Below are 19728 nucleotides of genomic sequence, written 5' to 3' on the forward strand. Positions count from 1 at the left end.
TACCACCTCTCATTTTTGGGGGGGACAATCTGACATTGCTACTTTTGTATTTTTTGTCCCTGTCTGAACTCATTTATCTTCCATATATCTAAAAAGAAGGTGGTGAAGGATCCAAGAGGAAAAAAAGACCCCTACACTTTAAAATACAAATTTTTAAAAAAATCCTGAATTGCTTCATTATTCTATTTTCCATTTCCCTTTCAAGCCACTACATTCAGGTACCACTCTGGTAATTTCCTACTTGCTGATCAAAGGCTGCTTTTCATTCTGTTTCATTCAACTTCTCTGCAGCATTTGACACTTTATTACTTTCTTCCTCTTGAACTGTCTTCTGTGACTCTAGCTCACCTCTCTCTCTGACTGTTGGTGCTTTCAGAACTCTGTGCTTGACTCTCTTCAATTTTCGCATTACATATTTCCTCTAAATTATTTATTTCATTTGTATATCAGTATCTACCACCTATAGACTAGTAACTCGGTTGCAGAATTAACAATTCACTGAAATAATTAAATATCAATGAATTAAAATTAATGAACCCCTTGACTTAATATAGAATTGACACTAAGATACAGATGTTCAGTTCAATTTTAAATTTCCCAGCTGCAGGAGAAGCACAACAAATGTCATGTGTGCATATAATGTGTTCCCTTGGTTTTTAAGTTAGTGTGGTTTATCCATAATCTCTTTTTGAATTGACCTCTCCACACCTCTGACTCTCCTCCACCTTCAACCACCTGGAAAATGCCTACTTTTCAGTGAAGAGTTTACTTGTTGCTACAGTATTCTTGTGAACATATGTATCTTGGTTCCTATTACACTTTGTTAGTCTGTATCATTCTACAAGATTATAAACCTTTCAAAGTCAAACACCTCATATTATTTAGTGTTTCATTCATCAAATCTAGGATAGTACCTAGTATATAGTAAAATTTAAACATTTGTTTATGTAAATGAGTGCCTTCCTATAATTTTTTTGGCCCCATAGTTTAGAGTTTCTAATAGAAGCCAAGTAAAAGTGTTCATGTGGTTATTTTGCTCTCTCTGATATGTCCTCTTCCCTCAATATTCTACCTCATATAAAATTATATGAATACCTTTATATATTCACAATACAGGAAAGATTCCAGGAGTTTGAGATTTTTAAAATTACATATTCAAAATAATGATAAGAACGACTAATTAATGTAAAATATACTTTCTATTTGTTAAAAATATAGTAAATAATTAAAATGTCACAACTGCTGCATTCTCTATTTGCATAACATAATTACAATTGCAGGTATAACTATGAAGAATTTTTTTTGTAATTGCTTGGCATAATTCACACTTGTAGTTGCATACCTTTACCCACTTTTTTTTCAGGAGCAGTTTATGGAAGAGAGAAATTAAAATAAGTAAAAAGAATGAATTTAGCTATCCCTTGTGGGCAATGAAAACCCACAATGGAAAATATAGATCTTCTTGATCTTTCCAACTTATAATACACTGATCATTAGGTAACCCAAATGATGAATTTTCCTTTCTTAATTGAGGATATAAAAAAGGTCCCCATCAACTACAATTTTGTAATCATTTGCAATGAATTTTTTAATCTATTGCATATAACCAATGATTATCAGGGGAGGTTTTTTTAATGTTAAAGGCTAATTGAATTATCATCCATATATCCTTTGGATCCTCATTATTTCCTTCCTCATTCCCTTTGACACCTATTTGTAGTTTTATCATATAGCAAGGTAGAAATGATTAGGATGATCTTTTGCCTTTGACAACCCTTAAATAACTAACCTGTATATGTTTTCTCTCTGCTAGCTCCAGACTTGGATTTAGAAATTCAAGTAAAAATCAATGCACTCCAAGGGATCCAGATTAAATGTTCCTCAGGAGGATGGTTCCCGCAGCCTCAGATGCAGTGGGTTAACAGCAGAGGAGAATTAATTTCACCTTCATCAAAATCTGAGACACAGGATGAAGCTGGTCTGTTCCATAAGCATATTACTCTTTTCCTTGAACAGTCCCATGGAATGATCACATGCTGGCTTCAGCATCCAGTAACTGGCCAAGAGAAAAGGACAAGCATTCAGATGGCAGGTGTGTGCTAAGAGATGGGTTCTCCCATTGATGACCATTTCAGAAACATTATGAACCAAGGAGCAAACAAACAGGCATGTTGAGTTATGTGGGTTAAATTTACATTAAACCTTTGGAAATAATAACAGATCCAGATACTAAAATGGAATGAATTTTTAATGTACAAAATATAGTGATGATGATGACAATAATAATAATAATAATAATAATTTTCTGCCCAGCGAGATCCAATTTTAAAGGATTTTAAAATATTGATCTCATTCAATTCTCAGGTATTTTGAGACCCTTCTTTCTAGCTAGGTGATTCTATCACAATTTTTTCACTTTTCAAATGAAAATAATTATTAAATCATTGAAAATTTCAATGGAAAAATGAATATAAAATACATTTGCCAATTGTAAGTCACTAGACAGAATATTTTAACATAAATATTTAATAAATGTGAATGGATGAAGACTCCAACTCAAAGTGTTGAAGTTGAGTTATCCAGTGTCACAACATTACTGAGTGGAAGATCAGAAAGTAATTCATCATCTGACTTTGAGCCCTGTTCACTTTCCCAAAAATAAGGGATATATTTCTGTCATGGGTTGTTGTGGAGAAAGGATCTTAAAAGGTGACTTTAGAGTGTCCATTTCAGCAGTAAAAATAATATAAAAAAGTTGATATGAGTACTGGATCCTGAGAGCAATGAAATTCATCTCAAGTTATTCAAGACATACCCCCCCCCCCCATAATTACCTATGGAAAAATCATGAGACTATAAAATAAACATAATCAATTTTTTCCTTTTATTTACACTCTAGAGGCCCAGTGCATGAATGGGTGGGGTCTGGGGCAGTTAGCCAGCCAGCTCCACCCCCGAATGGGGTTTTGGGGGCCCATTGGGGGTGAGGTCAGCTGAGAGGAGGGGCTGTGGGTGGTTGGCTGGCCAGCTCCACCCTCAATTGAGGTGTTGGGAGCCAATCAGGGTGTGGCTGGCTGTGGGTTGGGGATGTGGTGGTTGGCCAGCCAGCCCTGCCCCTGATATGGGTGTTGGGGGCAAATCGGGGGCAGGGCCAGCCAGGGAGGGGGAGATTGGGGCCCAGGTTAGGCCAGATGGCTGCCGCAGTGCATGTCATAACCACTGGTTGTTCTAGTTGTTCTGGTAGTTCCGCCATTCTGGTTGCTGGGCTTTTATATATATAGACTAGTGCCCTGGTGCAAAGATTAGTACCACTGAAAGGAAATTAACTAGAAGGTGGCTGGTGGGGCGGGACTGGGCAAGATGGGCTGGACATGCCCTGGAGACAACATCCCATGGTCCCTCCCCGACCCACCATACCTGGGGCAGCACTGTGGCTCCAAGGATGTCGGCAGAGTGAGTGGGGTCCCTCCAGCAGGTGGAGTCCCTTGGCCTGGCCTGCAAGGATTGGGCCCAAACCGTCTCTCCAACATCCCCCCGGGGTCCCAGATTGTGAAAGGGTGGTTCTCTGGTGACGTACTCCAGACTCAGGTTCCCTCCTCTCTGGTTCCAGGTGCATCAACTGAGAATTGCAGCTGCCAAGTCACCGTGGCTTGGCAGCTCCCTTGTTGAGCGTCTGCCCCTTGATGGTTGCTGTGGTCATACCTACCAGCTGGTCAGACAGTCAGATGGTTGCTTAGCCTTTTCTATATATAGATTCTCCTCTTCACCCTCAGGATAGCCAGTACCTTCCTCTTTTCAAGGGGAAACTAAAAATCTGCTTAGGACTGCTATTCTCATATTTTGAGTGGGTGGTTTGTTCCTACAGTTTTTGCTATTAGGTTGTCTGATTGCACTAAAAAGTAAGAGAATAAAGTAGAAATATACCTATTTTGCTCCTTTCAAATAGCATTATAATTTTAACTAAGGATATCAAACATAAAAAGTGGATATATATCACTGTGAATATTAGTTGGGTAAGATGTCTTCAGAAGGATGGTGTGATATATGAAGGATAACAGGGTAGGAGTTATTTGAGGGCCTCAGTAAGTTGGATTTTGGAGGTATAGGGAGGAAGTTCAGTACAAGTTAATAAGCATTCAATTTTAGGGTTGACAACAAAGAGGAACAGTTAATTGCCTTATACTCAATATTTTAGGTGGCATAACAAAATTATGCTAATACCTATAGAGTCCTAACTTGAATTTGCACTATAAATGATATAACTGGGAAACAGGAAAAAAATCTTATCATGATTTATGTAACATTTTAATTATTTTTCTCAATAAAAATTTTTCCTTGTAGTTATTCTATATAATAAAAGGCTGCTAATATGCAAATTGACCTAAAGGTGGAACAACCAGTTGCTATGAAATTCACTGACCACCAGGGGGCAGAAGCTCAATGCAGGAGCTGTCCCCTGGTGGTTAGTGGGCTCCCACAGGAGGAGTGCTGCTCAGCGAGAAGCTGGGTTCCTGCTGGAGAGCGCAGCTGCAATGGTGCAAACCTCTCCTGCCTCCATGGCAGCACTAAGAATGTTCAACTGCTGGCTTAGACCCACTCCCCCAAGGGCTCCTGGACTGCAACAGGGCCCAGGCTGGGCTGAGGGACCCCCTTGAGTGCACAGATTTCATGCACCAGGCTTCTAGTAGGTTATAGTGAACATAGCAGATAGACCAAATGATGTATTCTAAGGCTTGAGTTCTAGAGACTGAAAATCAGAAAATCTATAAAAGTAGATTGAAGCAAAGAATACATATATTACAAGAAAGCAGATTTCAGCTTGACTTAGAGGAATAGTGTTTTTTTTTATATTCAGACAGCTCAAATTGTGGAACAATTTATTTTAATAGATCATGGATGTACCTTTTAAAATGATATTGAGATTTAAATTGCTGTCAGATTATTTCCCAAATCTGTTTGTATGAGAGTGGACTCCTTTCTTTAGTCACAGCAAGATATTCCCACAAAAAACATGACTGAGAATATTTATGAGAAAGAATAAATACTAGGACCAAAAAAGAAAAAAAGAAAGAAAGAAAAATGTTGATGTTTGGTGTAAATTGAGTTGTTGCAGAAAACCCAATACAGAAAAAATCTGAAGTGGGCTGTGATACTAGGTTTCATAAGATAGTAAGTTTTTGATACAAAGCAGACAATGTTATCTCTGATATAATGCTAGCTATCTCAGGCACTGGGAAAGAGATGAATGTGAATTGATGAAGAGATAGTTGAAATCAGATTACACACCTATAGAATGGATAATAAAGCAAGGAATGAGGAAAATAGATCTGACCACTAACCTCTATAATGTCTGGTGACACTATTCATAGAGGAATGTGGCCATGCTGTGTTCTGATTTTCTGATTAATCATATTAGTACTCTCTTGGCATTTAGAGGAAAAAAGAGGGAACATGTTGAGAACCTGTTTTTCATCAGATACTTGCATCATCACTGGAAATGTTTAAGTAGACATGTGGGTACAAAACTGTTTAAAATGCTAAAATAATAATAATAGCTGAGATTTATTGATTCTCACTGAGATTTTAAGTAAACTAATCTAAATTATTTATATACTAGTAGCCTGGTGCACAAAATTCATGCACATTAAAAGGGAATTAATTGTCCTAACCAGTTTGGCTCAGTGGATAGGGTCCCAGGTTCGATTCTGGTCAAGGGCATGTACCTAGGTTGTGGGCACATCACCAGTGGGAAGTGTGCAGGAGACAGCTGATAGATGTTTCTCTCTCATCGATGTTTCTAACTCTCTATCCCTCTCCCTTCCTCTCTGTAAAAAATCAATAAAATACATGTTTGAAAGGGAATTAATTAGTGGAGATATTTTAATATTGCTATTTTCCCTTTATAATAGAAGTGTGAGAGATGAAAGGAAATTAGTAAAATATATATGAAAATAATATATAAATTTATTAATAAATGAACAGTAACAAAAGGATATAACAACAGAGGCATGATATAAAAACGACAAAAACATGATATGAAGACAACAAAAATATGATATGAAAACAGCAAAAACATGATATAAAAACAACAGTGATGCAAACAATAACTGATAAAGTGATTAAACTTGTTCTAATATCTCCCTGTACACCACATTAAGAGTGAAAACACTTTCAGAGTGCTTGACTAATTTCCCTTGTGATGAAGTATTTAGAACTTTAACTGTAACATCACATGCTCTTCAAACTCGAGAGAAAGCAACATATAACTGACGATGTGCAAAAACGGGTTCAGGTAGGAATATGCCTACTCTGTCTAGAGTTTGTCCTTGTGATTTATTAATAGTCATCACAAGTGCTGGCATCATGGGAAACTGTCATTGAATCAATTTAAATGGGAGGCCAGTGTCAGATGGGGACAAATTAATTCTTGGAATCAGAACAACCTCTCCCTCTGCAGATCCTGTTAATACTTCAGCTTCGATAATGTTAGGCCGTAGTCTTTTGTTAATAAATCTGGTACCATTACAAAGACCCCATTTACTATTGAGATTTCTCAATAGCATGATGATTGCACCCACTTTCAATTTTAATTTGTGACACGGCATTCCCGAAGGAGTAATACTATTAAGAAATTCGATGGGAAAATTTTCCTTTTCAGCATCATCTGTGGAATCAATGGAATCATCACTCAAATATGTGTGAAAATCTCAATCGAGTATATATCCAAATATTTTTCATTTAATTTTTAAACATGCTCATTTTTTGGACAAAGAATTGCACGTTTAGATATATTTTTAATATTATCTATAGCAGTGGTTCTCAACCTTGGCTGCACATTAGAATCACCTGGGAATCTTTTTAAAATCCTGATTCCTGGGCCTCATCCTCCGGAAATTGTTTCTTTGTTATGGGGTGGGGCCACAACATTAGTAACAAAGAAACAGAATTTCCGGAGGATGAGGTCAAGAAATCAGGATTTTAAAAAGATTCCCAGGTGATTCTAATGTGCAGCTAAGGTTGAGAACCACTGATCTATAGATATAGTATTTCCAAAGGTAGCTTCAATAATAGATCCATTACAAATCATTTCACTTCCATGCTCCACTCCTAGGGCGGGTTTCTGCCTGAAATCTCGCCCTGAAGGGCAGTTCCTGCCTGAAACCTCACCCTGAGGGCTTGTTCCTGCCTGAAACCTCACCTTCCAGGAAACAGCTGGGGGAGGGTGCAACCATTTCCAAGACGACCCCTGCAGGACTGATTTCCTTCCAGTTGGTTGCAGTTCTGGCCATGATGTTACACCCAGGGTGTTTATATAAGTATATTATCTCAGTATATTATTAGTTAATATTAGAAAACTTTATCTCAAGTTTTTCTTATAAATATTAGACAAATGAAGCATAAAGTTGTTAAATAATTTACCAAAGTAAATAACTGCCACTGCCATCAAATGGTAGTACTTGGATTCAAACCCAGAAAGTCTGACTACAGACTTTGTTGCCTTAAATATTAAAGAAATATGCTGCTCCGTGTATAAAAAAAAGTTCTTGAGTTCCCTTCATAAAGTTATAAAAGAAATATCTTTGGAAATTCTGTGTTCAATCATCTTCTTAGTAATCTCTGAAATAGTCTCAGGGTCATCATTTTCTTCTGCTCCCAGTAAGGTGCATTATGTCAAAGGCTAATAAAGTTTTTTTTCTTTATTAAGGAAATGTATGTGTCATATATGGCTAATAAAAAGCAAAGAGAAATACCTCTTGGCAGCTCTTGGCAGCCTTCCCAAAATTTAGACCTATCCCCAAGTTGTCAAACCATTCCATAGCCTCATATTTGCGCATAACCTTGTTTTACTCGCCATCCCTGACATCTTAGTACTTAACTGGACTAAGGTGGCACAGGGCAATCAAACATTAGAAGGGATACTTTATTAGATGGTTACTACTAATTTCCTAATGGTTGTGTTTTCATTTGCTGTATTTCAGATATTCTATTCCAGCAGCATAATTTTCAGAAGGAATTTACTTATACTTTTATTATTTGTATGTCTGTGCTCTTCGGGGTTTTAGTCATCCTGCTTGCAATCTGTGCTTATTGGAGTTACAGATATAGAAGAATATCAATTTTAATAGGTAAGACCTCTTAAAATATACATGAACATCACTGTTGAGACTCTCTTGATGATAGGAAAAAAATTAAATTAAAAAAGACTCTTATCAAAAAAGTTGTAGAAAATATTAAAAATCTGCAAATAACAGGATTACTTCTTTGTATATTCTAAAATATACAAAGAGAACTTTTGTGATATTATACCATGTTAGTACAGTTTTGGTAATATTATTATATTTAAAATCTTTTTCTCAAAATATTAATGTTTATTACATGTAATATTATATTTAAAATCATTTAAAAAATAAAATAAATAAACAAACTCATAAAAATTTTTAAAAAGACTCTCTTGATAATGACTATGATCTTGTAAAAGTCAATTTGGAAGTTTGGCTGCATAGATACAGGTCACTGTATAAGTTACAATTTTAAATATAAACAGTAATTTAGAGCCCATCTGTTCAATACTCTACCAATTCATGGAGCTAAAGTACTAAAGTACTAAAAGTACTAAATAGCTATATTTGTTTCAACATTTATCACAAAGCTTTAGGCTGAGCAAGCCTATCTAATAATAGACAAACACAGTAATTGACCATACCTTCACCATGCCTCCCATGGGCTAATCAGCATGATATGCAAATTAACCACCAACAAAGATGGTGGCTAATTTGCATACTGCAGGCAGATCCCACTGCACTGCCCCACCTGGGGCTGGCGGCAGCACGATCCCCAGCCGCCAGCCGCCCCAGCGCGGTATCCAGGCCTGCCGTGTGTGGGGCAGGGTGGGCGGCAGCACCATCTGAGCGGCCGCTGAACCAGCGCAGAATCCGGACCTGACATCTGCGACCGGGAGAGATGGGGCAGACACTGCGGGATTGGGTGTGCCATTTGCCACCAGGAGAGCAGACCTAAGCCAGCAGGTGGTTATCTCCAGAGGGGTCCCAGACTGTGAGAGGGCACAGATTGGGCTGAGGAACCCTCCCCCTGCCAGTGCACAAATTTTTGTGCACCAGGCTTCTAGTTTATATATAATCCTATCTAATAACGAGGGAATATGCAAATTGACCCTTACACTGTCACAAAGATGGCAGCACCCATAGCCACAAGATGGCGGTGCCCAGTCCCCTCAGCTCTGCCAGAGTCCCCAGTTTCAGCCCCACCAGGGGGAGCAGCGGGCAAGCAGTGTGACTGGACCCACCCTCAGGCAGGTCTGGCCATGCCACCTGCCCACCGCTGGAGTCCCCGGACCCACTGGTCTGGCTGCACCGCTTGCCTGCCGCTGGAGTCCCAGGTCCCGCTCTCAGGCGGGTCTGGCTGCGCCACTTGCCTGCTGCTGGAATCCCCGGTTCTTTCAGTCCTGACTGGGGGCAGCTGGAGTCCCCAGTCCTTTTGGATTCTGCAGCACCTTGACTGGAAGCAGAAGCTGAGAGCGTGGGGAGCACCAGCAATGCTGGGAATCATGGTTCTGGTGGCAGACGTTTTGTGTGATCTCCTAGACACTGGAGCGAAGTGAGCTGGATCAAGTTACTGTTGAGAGCGGGGACTGGAGTGAAAGCAAAAGCAAGAGACATAAGTAAAGTCAGAGTGTTGAGGAAACATTAAAAAGTAGATATCCTTCAACTTCTAGGAAATCTCCACCAATGGAGAAAAGAAAAAAAAAAAAGAGCTATATTATTCTGTGAGCACCAAACCAGACTGGGCTGGGTCTCACACAATTCACTCATATGATTGCAAAGACAGACAGAAACTTCACTCTTTTATGTACTCAGGCAGATACAATGCACGACATGCATGTTTTCATGGAAGAGGACTTAAAAGCAACGTTTGCTATACACTCTTTGGTATGTCACCTTTTTAGTGGCCATCTGTGTTAGTTAATTGCCATAATCAAGAGTAAAATTTAAAACTTTTCTATCTCTATGACAAGCAGGTCCTTTCAGCTTGGAGCAAGGCAAATATCTATAATAATAAAAGTGTGATATGAGGGGCGATCAGGCAGGCAGAGGGGTTAGGGGCAATGAGGCAGGCAAGCAGAGTGGTTAGGGCTAATCAAGCAGGCCAGCAAACAAGTGGTTAGGAGCCAGCGGTCCCAGATTGTGAGAGGGTGCAAGCAGGGCTGAAAGATCCCCCCCCCCACACACACACACATCCCCCGCACAAATTTGGTGCTCCGGGCCTTTAGTTATTCATATAATTCTCAATCATCAATATGTAAAGGGTGCTTATCTTTGAGTTGAAAAAAATTTATTTTAGATACTTAAGTAACCTGCCCAGCCTAGCAGTAGCTGGCAGAGATGAGGTCGAAACTAAGGGCAGATTATTTTCAAATACTATCTTTTTAACCACTGTTCCTCATTTATGGAATGTACATCTCTCTATTAAGAATATTTATTTTCCTTTTCAGAGCAAATACCAGTATGAGAAAGTATTTACACATTGAGCATACTTTAGCTTCCTTGCAAATTCCAGTAATATTATCCACATAATATGTCTATTCCCTCTTCCCTATCACAAACAGACCCTTGGAAATCTAATTGCTGCAATAATGAGGCCCTCTGTGTCTTGTCTTCTCCAAGCTAAATATTGTCCATTCATTCAAGTATTGCTTATTCAAAATGTTTTCAGAATTTTATACCTCAGGATATAATTGTGGTAAATATTCTCTAGAAGTTGTGAAAATAAAGTTGAATTTTAAGAAGAAACCCAGTTTCTTGTAAGGAAAAGTGTTCTAATAATCAGAATTGACAAGCTATGGATAAAACTATCTGGCTAATTTCTCACTGTGGGAGTTTTAAGCAGAGACCAAATATACCTCTCATATCCCCAAGACATTTTCAACCTTGACCAGACGGCTATATTTCCTAAACTTTGAGAAATCTAACTCTGGCATTCTAGGTGTCTAAGAATCCTTTCTTGTATCATCCCCCTCATATTACCAGTAGTCATTTTGAGGTCATTATCACAGCCTTTAGGCTCATATGCTCTAAGAAATAGACATTATGTTTAGATACCTACTATATCTGGACCCTTTCCTTAGCTGGATCTGTGTAGGCATGGGCAATGTTAACCAGGGAAAGATCACTCTTTCAACCTACTCTTCCCTATGCACAAACCATCCCACTGTCAGACATTCTCTTTATTCAAACTCAGAATTGAAAACTTTAGCCTCAGACAAGTTTGAGAGGTCTAAAGATTTTGGGCAAGTAAAGATAATTGCATTTTAGCTACTTACGCTTTATCTGATGATTCTCCAAACTTTCAGTTTCATAATTTTTGTGTCTTTTTGTCTGTTTCAGGTTTTTTGTTTAAATGTGTGAAAATGATTATTCTTCTCACAACACCATCAATAGTTTCTATTGTCATTATTTACACCTATGTGAAATTTGGAATACAAGGTAAATGGGACTGAAAGGGTTAGAACTATAAGGGTATGAAACATGGTTTCACAAGAAAGAGAAGATAAATTTCTTACTTTATGCTATATTTTGTTCCAATTGTTTTTCATATGCTAACTCTACTTTTCGTGGTAAACATATGTATTATTATTGAACATTTTACAAGTGAGGAAATAGGCACAGAGAAGTAAATCAACATGTATAAAATCATACAGCTAATAAATTCTGCCGGCAGAATTCAACCCATCCAGTTTGACTCCTGGTACTGTTTAGTTAATCACTGCATCCATATATATAAAGAGCCAGGGACTGTCACATCTGAAACAACCCAACAGATGACCGAACAGGCTGAGTGGGGTGACAAAGCCAACAGGGGGGTTAATGATGGACTACCAAACAATTGAGCTGCAGGCTGTGTGGGGTGACCAGGCAGGCAGGGGAGCAGTGAGGGGTGACCAGGCTAGCAGGGGAATTAGTGAGGGACAACCGAATGACTGAGCAGCAGGCTGCATGGGGCGACCAGGCTGGCAGGGGAGCAGTGAGGGGTGACCAGGCCAGGAGGGGGAGCTGTTGAGGGCAACCAGGTAAGTAGCAGGGGCAGTCAGGGGTGACTAGGCTGGCAGGGGGGCAGTTGGGGGCAACCACGCTGGCAGAGGTGGCAGTTGGGGACAACCAGGTTGGCAGGGAGGGAAGTAAAGGGTGACCAGGCTGGAGGGTGGGGGGCAATTAGGGGTGACCAGGCTAGCAGGGGGGTGATCAGGCTGTCAAGGGGGCCAGTCAGGGGTGATCAGGCAGGAAGGCAGGTGAGCAGTTAGGAGCCAGCGGTCCTGGATTGTGAGAGGAATGTCCGACTGCTGGTTTAGGCTCGATCCCCAGGACTGGGCCTAAACCAGCAGTTGGACATCCCCCAAGGGGTCCTGGATTGGAGAGTGTGCAGGCTGAGCTAAGGGGACCCACCCCATGCACAAATTTTGTGCACTGGATCTCTAGTTATACTATAATACCTTATCAGCTTCAGAACTACAGCTACAATTTAGGGATATTAGACTTCACTTTCTTCATTTATGTAAGTGCCTAGGAGAAATGCTATAGACATTGTTTTCAGCCCCATTGAAAGACACAACTGTCACTGCTGCTGCTGATAATTATTCTAATGAGGCTACTTTAAGAAGAAATAGCTTTTTTTCTTCTGACTGTTAAATAACACTCATTAAGCAATTAAATTAATAATGCTGTAATCATAGAAGCAGTAAAAGGAATATTTGAACTAATCCTGAAAAACTATCTAAAACTGATAAAGTGTTTCAAGCTACATATGAAAGAATGCTTAAGAAAAATAAACAAAATAAAACCAAAGAATATTACACCTCTGTGTTTGGTACAACTGTACCAAAAGCAAGAAACAATCTTGTTAGTGAAAAATGGCAAATTACCTATAAAGAAAAAATACATAGATTGACACATTACTTTTTATATTTATTTATTAAGTTGATTGTGGTGACATTGGTCAAAATGAACATATAGGTTTAGGTGTGTGTCTCTATGTTACAGATCTGTTTACTGCACCATGTGTTCACCACCCAAAATCAAATCTTCTCCTGTCACCTTATATTAGGACCCCCTTCTCCCATGACTTCTGAACTGAAGCAATAGAAGCCAAAATATAATGGAATATTTTGAAAGAAAATAACCATCAAAGAAGGATTTTATTTTAAGTAAAAATATCTTTCAAGAATGAAAATTAAATAAATATATTTCAGACCCTTAAAAACTAAGGTAGTGAATCACCAGCAAACACACAATACAAAGGATATTAAAAGTTGTTTTATAACAAGTAAAAATGATCTGTTGATAGCTTGGAGATTTATAAATGAATAAATTGGGTCAAAAAGAATAAATTAAATCTTAATAATTTTTGGAAACAGACGTATGTGCACGTGTGTATGTATAGATAGAAAAACATTGATGAAGAAAGACAGAGTCAGCTAGAGATAGAAAAACAGAGAGACAAATAAATACATACAAAGAAATAAGCTTTGTTGCAACATAATCATACATGTTAGGAGTGGAGTAAAAATACTCTAAAATTATTTTGTTATATTTATAAGGAGAAGATTATCAAATAAACTTAGGATTTGTTCATTCACAGACAGATATTCCCATTTATCTCCAGGAGAATAGAAAAAAGATGTATAACTCTAGGCTAAAAGAGGGTAAATCAAATAACAAATTTACCAACAATACAAATGAAATGAGAAGGAGAGAGAAAAAAATATCACATGAAACAGAAGGAACAAATAAAAGTAAATAGTATAATTCTAGAGTAAAACAAATATATTATTAACTAATTATAAATAGACAAAAGCAACAGTTAAAAGAAAAATATTATTAGGCTAAATATAAAACAAAATAAAAGCATGAACTATTTATGAGAGAAGTACTGCAAATACAAGGATACAATATAGACAAATTAAGGGAGTGGATAATATATTACAAAATTCCAACCAAAAACAAGTTGGTATAATTATATTATTGCCATGGAAAGCTGATGTTAAGAAAAAGTGCATTTCTCAGAGAAAAGAAAATAATTTAAAATGTCTACCCCCCTAAAAATAATGTCAATACACAAAAGTAAAAACTGATAAAAAGTCTTATGAGTGAGATGGAATATCTAGTAACAGACTAACAATAATGCCAAGAATAGTAATAAGAGCCAGATAGAATACAGATTTAATCAGTTTGAAGACAATGTGGGGATTCTAAAGCTAGAAGTACTAATGGAACTAAGATATGAAGAGGGGGAAACAACCAAAAGGCAATCTGGCTTCTGCAAACACTCTTGCCTGCGGGAATTTGCTTAATTTGGAAATGTAGATGGCTGAGTACAAAGGTGTTGCTCTGAAGAATGGATTGCTTGAGGATGCTCAGAGAATCTGAGATGGAGTTTCAAATACATGGACTTTTTTACCGATCTATCATCTATCTATCTATCTATCTATCTATCTATCTATCTATCTATCTATCTATATCATGGGACCACATAGATTAAGAGAATAAATACCTACCTGGAACACCACTGAATTTCAGGGTGGAACTTTTGCCATCCACAGAGTCAAAGAATAGAGTTTAGGACCTGAGAGAGGGAAGGGCACAAAGGAACACAACAAGCTCTCAGCTGAAAATTCTAGAGGGCCAAGCATGAACCAAAGGTAGACTGAGTTTTACCATGATGGAACCCAGTGCTTCATTGGAATAAGCTGAGATCATTGATGACTCTGTATCCTATGGGAAAGAAGAGTCCACTTATCCAGAGGGAACTAACATCATTTGGAGCCTCTACAAAATTTTTACATAAAATATCTATATTAGTCATGATTTAACCATGGAAACAGGATCAGTTGTTAAAGGAAATTGGCTTATACCAATGGTCGGCAAACTGTGGCTCGCGAGCCACATGCGGCTCTTTGGCCCCTTGAGTGTGGCTCTTCCACAAAATACCATGTGCAGGTGCACATGTACAGTGTGATTGAAACTTTGTGACCCATGCGCAGAAGTCGGTATTTTGTGGAAGAGCCACACTCAAGGGGCCAAAGAGCCACATGTGGCTTGCAAGCCGCAGTTTGCTGACCACTGGCTTATACCATGTGGGAGCTGGTTAAGCAATCTCTTCAGGGTTCCTGTCTCCATGTTTGATGCTAGAGCTTAAAGTCCACAGGCATAAAGTTACTAAAGAAAGATCATGAACAGGCTGGAATCCACATGAATGAGCTTGAACCTCATGTAGATGGACATTCTTATTGCCCCTGCCAATACTGAGGAGAGTATTTTACTAAAGTCAGGGCCCTTTATTACAGAACTACACACACATACACACACAACTCACAATCCAAAGAAGTTGAAGGAGGATGCAGTGGGAAGTACGGCAATTACAGGCCTTGCTGCTTCTTCACACTGAAGAGATGAATCAGATCAGCAGCAATGTGTGAAAGCTATACAATGGATGCTGTTTCTCTTTCACCCAACACCCCCAAGAATCTCCCTTGTGACCTACACTAACTGTAAACATAAAAGATAGGGAATTTAGGAAAATACAGTTAATCCTAGCCAAATCAATATATTATAAAGCTACATATGTGCTTAAACCAAAGTTACCAAGTAGGAGAAGAGACAGAACAACCTGAACAAAAACCAAGAGTAAACAATTGCCAGTAGAACCAGACCCACAGCTGATCGAGTGTGTGAAATTAGCTGATAGTTTAAAATAACTGTAATTAATTGTTTAAGCACATAGAGGAAGAGATGGATAACTTTATCTATAAAAAGCTGATACTTGAAAAATTTAGAGCAAATTTAATTTCTGAAAAGGACTCTAATGAGTACAGTGACAATTTATACAGAGAGGAACACAGGATTAAGTGAATTGAAACACACATCAGTTATAAATATCCAAACAGAAAGACAGAGTACAGAAAGAAAAGCTCAGAAGATAAGAAACACAATAGAAGGATCTAGTATACATGTAACTAGAATTCCAGATAGAGAAGGAAGAATAGTGCAAAAGAAATATTTGAAAAACTGATGACTACACTTTCTTTAAATTCATGCAATCAAGGAGCTATGTGAACCTCAAGCAGGGTAAATACAAATTTAACCATAGCAGAAACATTATAGCAAGACTATTAAAAACCAAACTAAAGCAAACATGTTTAAAGATGTCTGAGATTAAAAGGCACATTGCCCTCAAAGAAGCAACAGCACAACAGCTGACTTTTCAACTCTATATAATAGAGAGATAATATGCAAATGGACCGTCATGCCTTCACCAAAGATGGCTGCCCCCATGTGGTCACAAGATGGGTGTGCCCATGTCATCATAATATGGCTGGCAGGGGAGGGCAGTTGTGGGCAACTAGGTCGGCAGGGGAGGGCAGTTGGGGGTGACCAGGCTGGCAAGGGAGGACAGTTGGGGGCAATTGGGCCTGCAGGGGAGCAGTTAGGCATCAATCAGGCTGGCAGGGGAGTGGTTAGGGGGTGATCAGGCTGGCAGGCAGGCAATCGGTTGGGAACTAGTAGGCCCAGATTGTGAGAAGGATGTCTGTTTGCCAGTTTAGGCCCAATCCTTGTGCATCCCAGATTGGAGAGGGTGCAGGCTGGACTGAGAGACACCCCCCCTCCAGTGCATGAATTTTGTGCACCAGGCCTCTAGTAGATATATAAAAGCTTTAAAATAATGGAATAACATTCAATACATTGCAAAGAAATAAGCTCCAACTAGGATTTTGTACTAGCTGATGCCTTCTTTAAAAATATGTATCTATAATAATAAAGGCATAATATGCTAATTAGATCAGACATCCTCCTTGACAACCTTCCAGATGAAGCTGGGGCTGCAAGGGAAGCCTGGGTTCTGGGTGCCAGAGGGAATCTGGTGCCGGTAGCTGGGGGAAGGAAGGCCTACTCTTGCACAAATTTCATCATTGGTCCTCTAGTAGGTTAAATAAAAATGATTATATCACAACCTGAAAGAAGTGATGTTACCTTGTTTAAGGAAATGTTTATAAATGCCAAGGTCTCCTGGATCTTGAATCAAGTTAAGCATCAACAAGGCTACAACTTTATCAAGGTATAGAAAGAATAGTCCATGACTGGATTTCTGTGAATATTTTTGCTTCGAGGCTTACACTGTTTCAGAAAGCTATTTTCCCTGCATCCTACCATGTGGTTCTCCCTCTGAATGGAAACTTCTACCAGGTTTCTCCTAGATTGTATTAAGAGCTTGTTTTTGGCTCTGGACTTTTTCACTGAATTACTATACTAATTCTGAAACTCGTTTATAAGCGTAAGCTATCCCCTTACATCACTAATCAGAATAAGTGTTCTGACTTTATTAGGAATCTCTGTATAAAAAATATTCTTTTAGTGCAAAAGTTAAAAAACATGAAAATCATGTGTTTTGCCATTAATATACAGTAAACTCTTATGCTAATAGTCACCTCATGCCATGCACTGATTTATATCCTAGACATCCTCTAATAAAAATGTAATCTATGAGTTCCCAAACTACTAATGAACCTTTGCTGAAGGATGTGGGGAGCTGTCTTTTGAGTAAGTTCTCTGTTCAAAATTTGTCTGGTTTTTTTTCTCCAAAATTATAAACTGTTACTTGTTTGGAAGCCAAATAATTTAACACTTTACATGAATGCAGACTTTAACACACTTAAAATACAATTCTAACACTTAGAGTTCTTTGGTCAGAAATCAATCTGACTTAAGATGGTAATGAGTTTACAATTCTTGGAAGTAGTTGAGAAAATATTTGACAGCCAAATTAAAGGATAAAATAAATTAAAGAAATTTCTCTCTTGAGCTAGAATACTTGATTTTTTGAAGTCGTATTCTCTGTGTTATTACTGGACTCCAATGGCATTCTGTTCTCTTAGCAGCCTTAAAGTGATTAAAGCTACTGCTAGGACTTGCCCTACATCTTTCAATATATCTCTGTACAGGGAATGATGCCTAATCCCAGCCATATGTTAAGTTTACTAAAAAAAATCACTCAATATTAAAATTGCCATATATTTATGGGTCTTGCCTTCCCTCAAAACTGATTCTAACTTCTAAGTACCCCATATAAAACCAAAGGTCAACAAGAATTGAAAGATATGTGGGCAACCCTACCTCCACAAAATGTCCCTTTTAACAAACTCTAGATTCCTAATTGTTATATCTCCTTTCTCTTTCTTTCAGGTTCCCAGTTCCCAATGACAAAGTTTTGCATGATGCATATTTTACCAGAAATAGTTCTAAGTATGTTAAGTACAAGCATCTTAATTTTATTACCATATTTTTCGTTAAAGAAACTTTTCCTATACAGATAATGTGGGTATTCTGGGGGTAAGGGGGGTTGTATCTGTCTTATTTTAAAATCCTCTGATTTGTTTAGTGCAAAAGTTAAAAAACATGAAAATCATGTGTTTTGCCATTAATATACAGTAAACTCTTATGCTAATAGTCACCTCATGCCTTGCACTGATTTATATCCTATGTGATGTTATATATGTGATATGTGATATATCCTATATCAATGTTATGTGATTTCTTCCCTTAGATAATTACAAATGCAGAAAAAAAAATCAAACTAAGTGGCATTTCAGAGATATTCTACTTCCATATTCTTTGTTGAATTCTAGGTATCAGCCAGATTCTCACATTGCTTGGGACAAGTTTGAATAAAATTTCATTTCTTTAACACCTTATGATTCATTTGCTCTAAGTTAAATGTCATTTATGTTAATTAAACAAAATAAAGCATGAAATGCTTATAATGTGACAATGTGTTCATATAAAAAATAAAATATTCTTTATGGCACATACACATATAGATATGTATATGTTCACATATAATAAATGGGGAGATAATTTAAAACTTATCTTTAACTTTGTTATGTGAATAGAACTGAGAGATTCAGAAGCCAATTCCAGCATATCAGCAGGGCTGAATCATCTGGAAATAGAAGAGGGGAAGAAACTATTTATATGGTGAGAAAAGTCCAATAGAACAGCCACTAATCCCAACAAATTCCAGCAACAGATCCCTGGAGATTAATGCAAACTACAAATAACAACGAATATCAAGCGAGGAGAGGAAAAACAGAAACAAAAAAATAATCGGGATAAAAAAACCAACAGAAAAATAAAAAGAAAAGCAAAACAAACACAGAAACAAGCATAAAAAAAACCCCAATATACTCAACAATCAAGCAAACAACAACAAAACGACAGAGAGAAAAAAAACTTTGGATAGTGAAGAAAGAGAAGAGAGAGGTGTATATGGATTTAGAGCAGGAGATTGGTAGTTAGATATATAAGTAGGGTGAAATTTTAACAGCGGGTAAAAATAAGGAATAGGGAAAATCTAAAGCAGGGGTAGGGTAAGAGAAAGAGGACAACAAAAGGGGAAAAGTGAGGAAAAGAGTTTTGGCATAAAGGTAAAGTTGAGGTAGAGTAAAAGGATGCTAAAGGAAAGATGAAAATAGAATGTAGAACACTAATTCCAAAATATTCACCTTAAGAAGACATGACCCAAAGGGAACAAAGCATGAATGTACTCATGGCACTGACAACTCGAATATAAGCAACCACCCGAGAAAAGATAATTAGGAGAGAGAAAGGAGAGCACAAATGATATCTAAGAGAGAGAAAAAAAGATAGGAGAGAAAAGAAAAAG

General features: G+C 37.9%; 1 protein-coding gene across 1 annotated transcript; it reads left to right on the forward strand.

Annotated features, from left to right (window-relative positions):
* The first annotated feature begins 1819 nt into the window (after nucleotides 1-1819).
* On the forward strand, nucleotides 1820-18747 carry LOC308516271 (selection and upkeep of intraepithelial T-cells protein 7-like). Its single transcript, XM_081087167.1, has 4 exons — nucleotides 1820-2092; nucleotides 7980-8126; nucleotides 11403-11501; nucleotides 18249-18747. The coding sequence occupies exons 1-4, from the start codon at nucleotides 1909-1911 to the stop codon at nucleotides 18377-18379; spliced, it is 561 nt and encodes a 186-aa protein (XP_080943293.1). The 5' UTR covers nucleotides 1820-1908; the 3' UTR covers nucleotides 18380-18747.
* Nucleotides 18748-19728: the final 981 nt, after the last annotated feature.

Source organism: Myotis nattereri, assembly GCF_964212035.1.
Source record: "Myotis nattereri genome assembly, chromosome: 3".
Taxonomy (NCBI): Eukaryota; Metazoa; Chordata; class Mammalia; order Chiroptera; family Vespertilionidae; genus Myotis; species Myotis nattereri.

Excerpts from the sequence above, each read along its gene's own strand:
- LOC308516271 (XM_081087167.1), top strand. The coding sequence starts at position 1,909 with ATGCAGTGGGTTAACAGCAGAGGAGAATTAATTTCACCTTCATCAAAA. Across the intron at positions 8,127-11,402 it reads AAGAATATCAATTTTAATAG|GTTTTTTGTTTAAATGTGTG; the intron begins GTAAGACCTCTT and ends TGTCTGTTTCAG. Across the intron at positions 11,502-18,248 it reads TGTGAAATTTGGAATACAAG|GTTCCCAGTTCCCAATGACA; the intron begins GTAAATGGGACT and ends TCTTTCTTTCAG.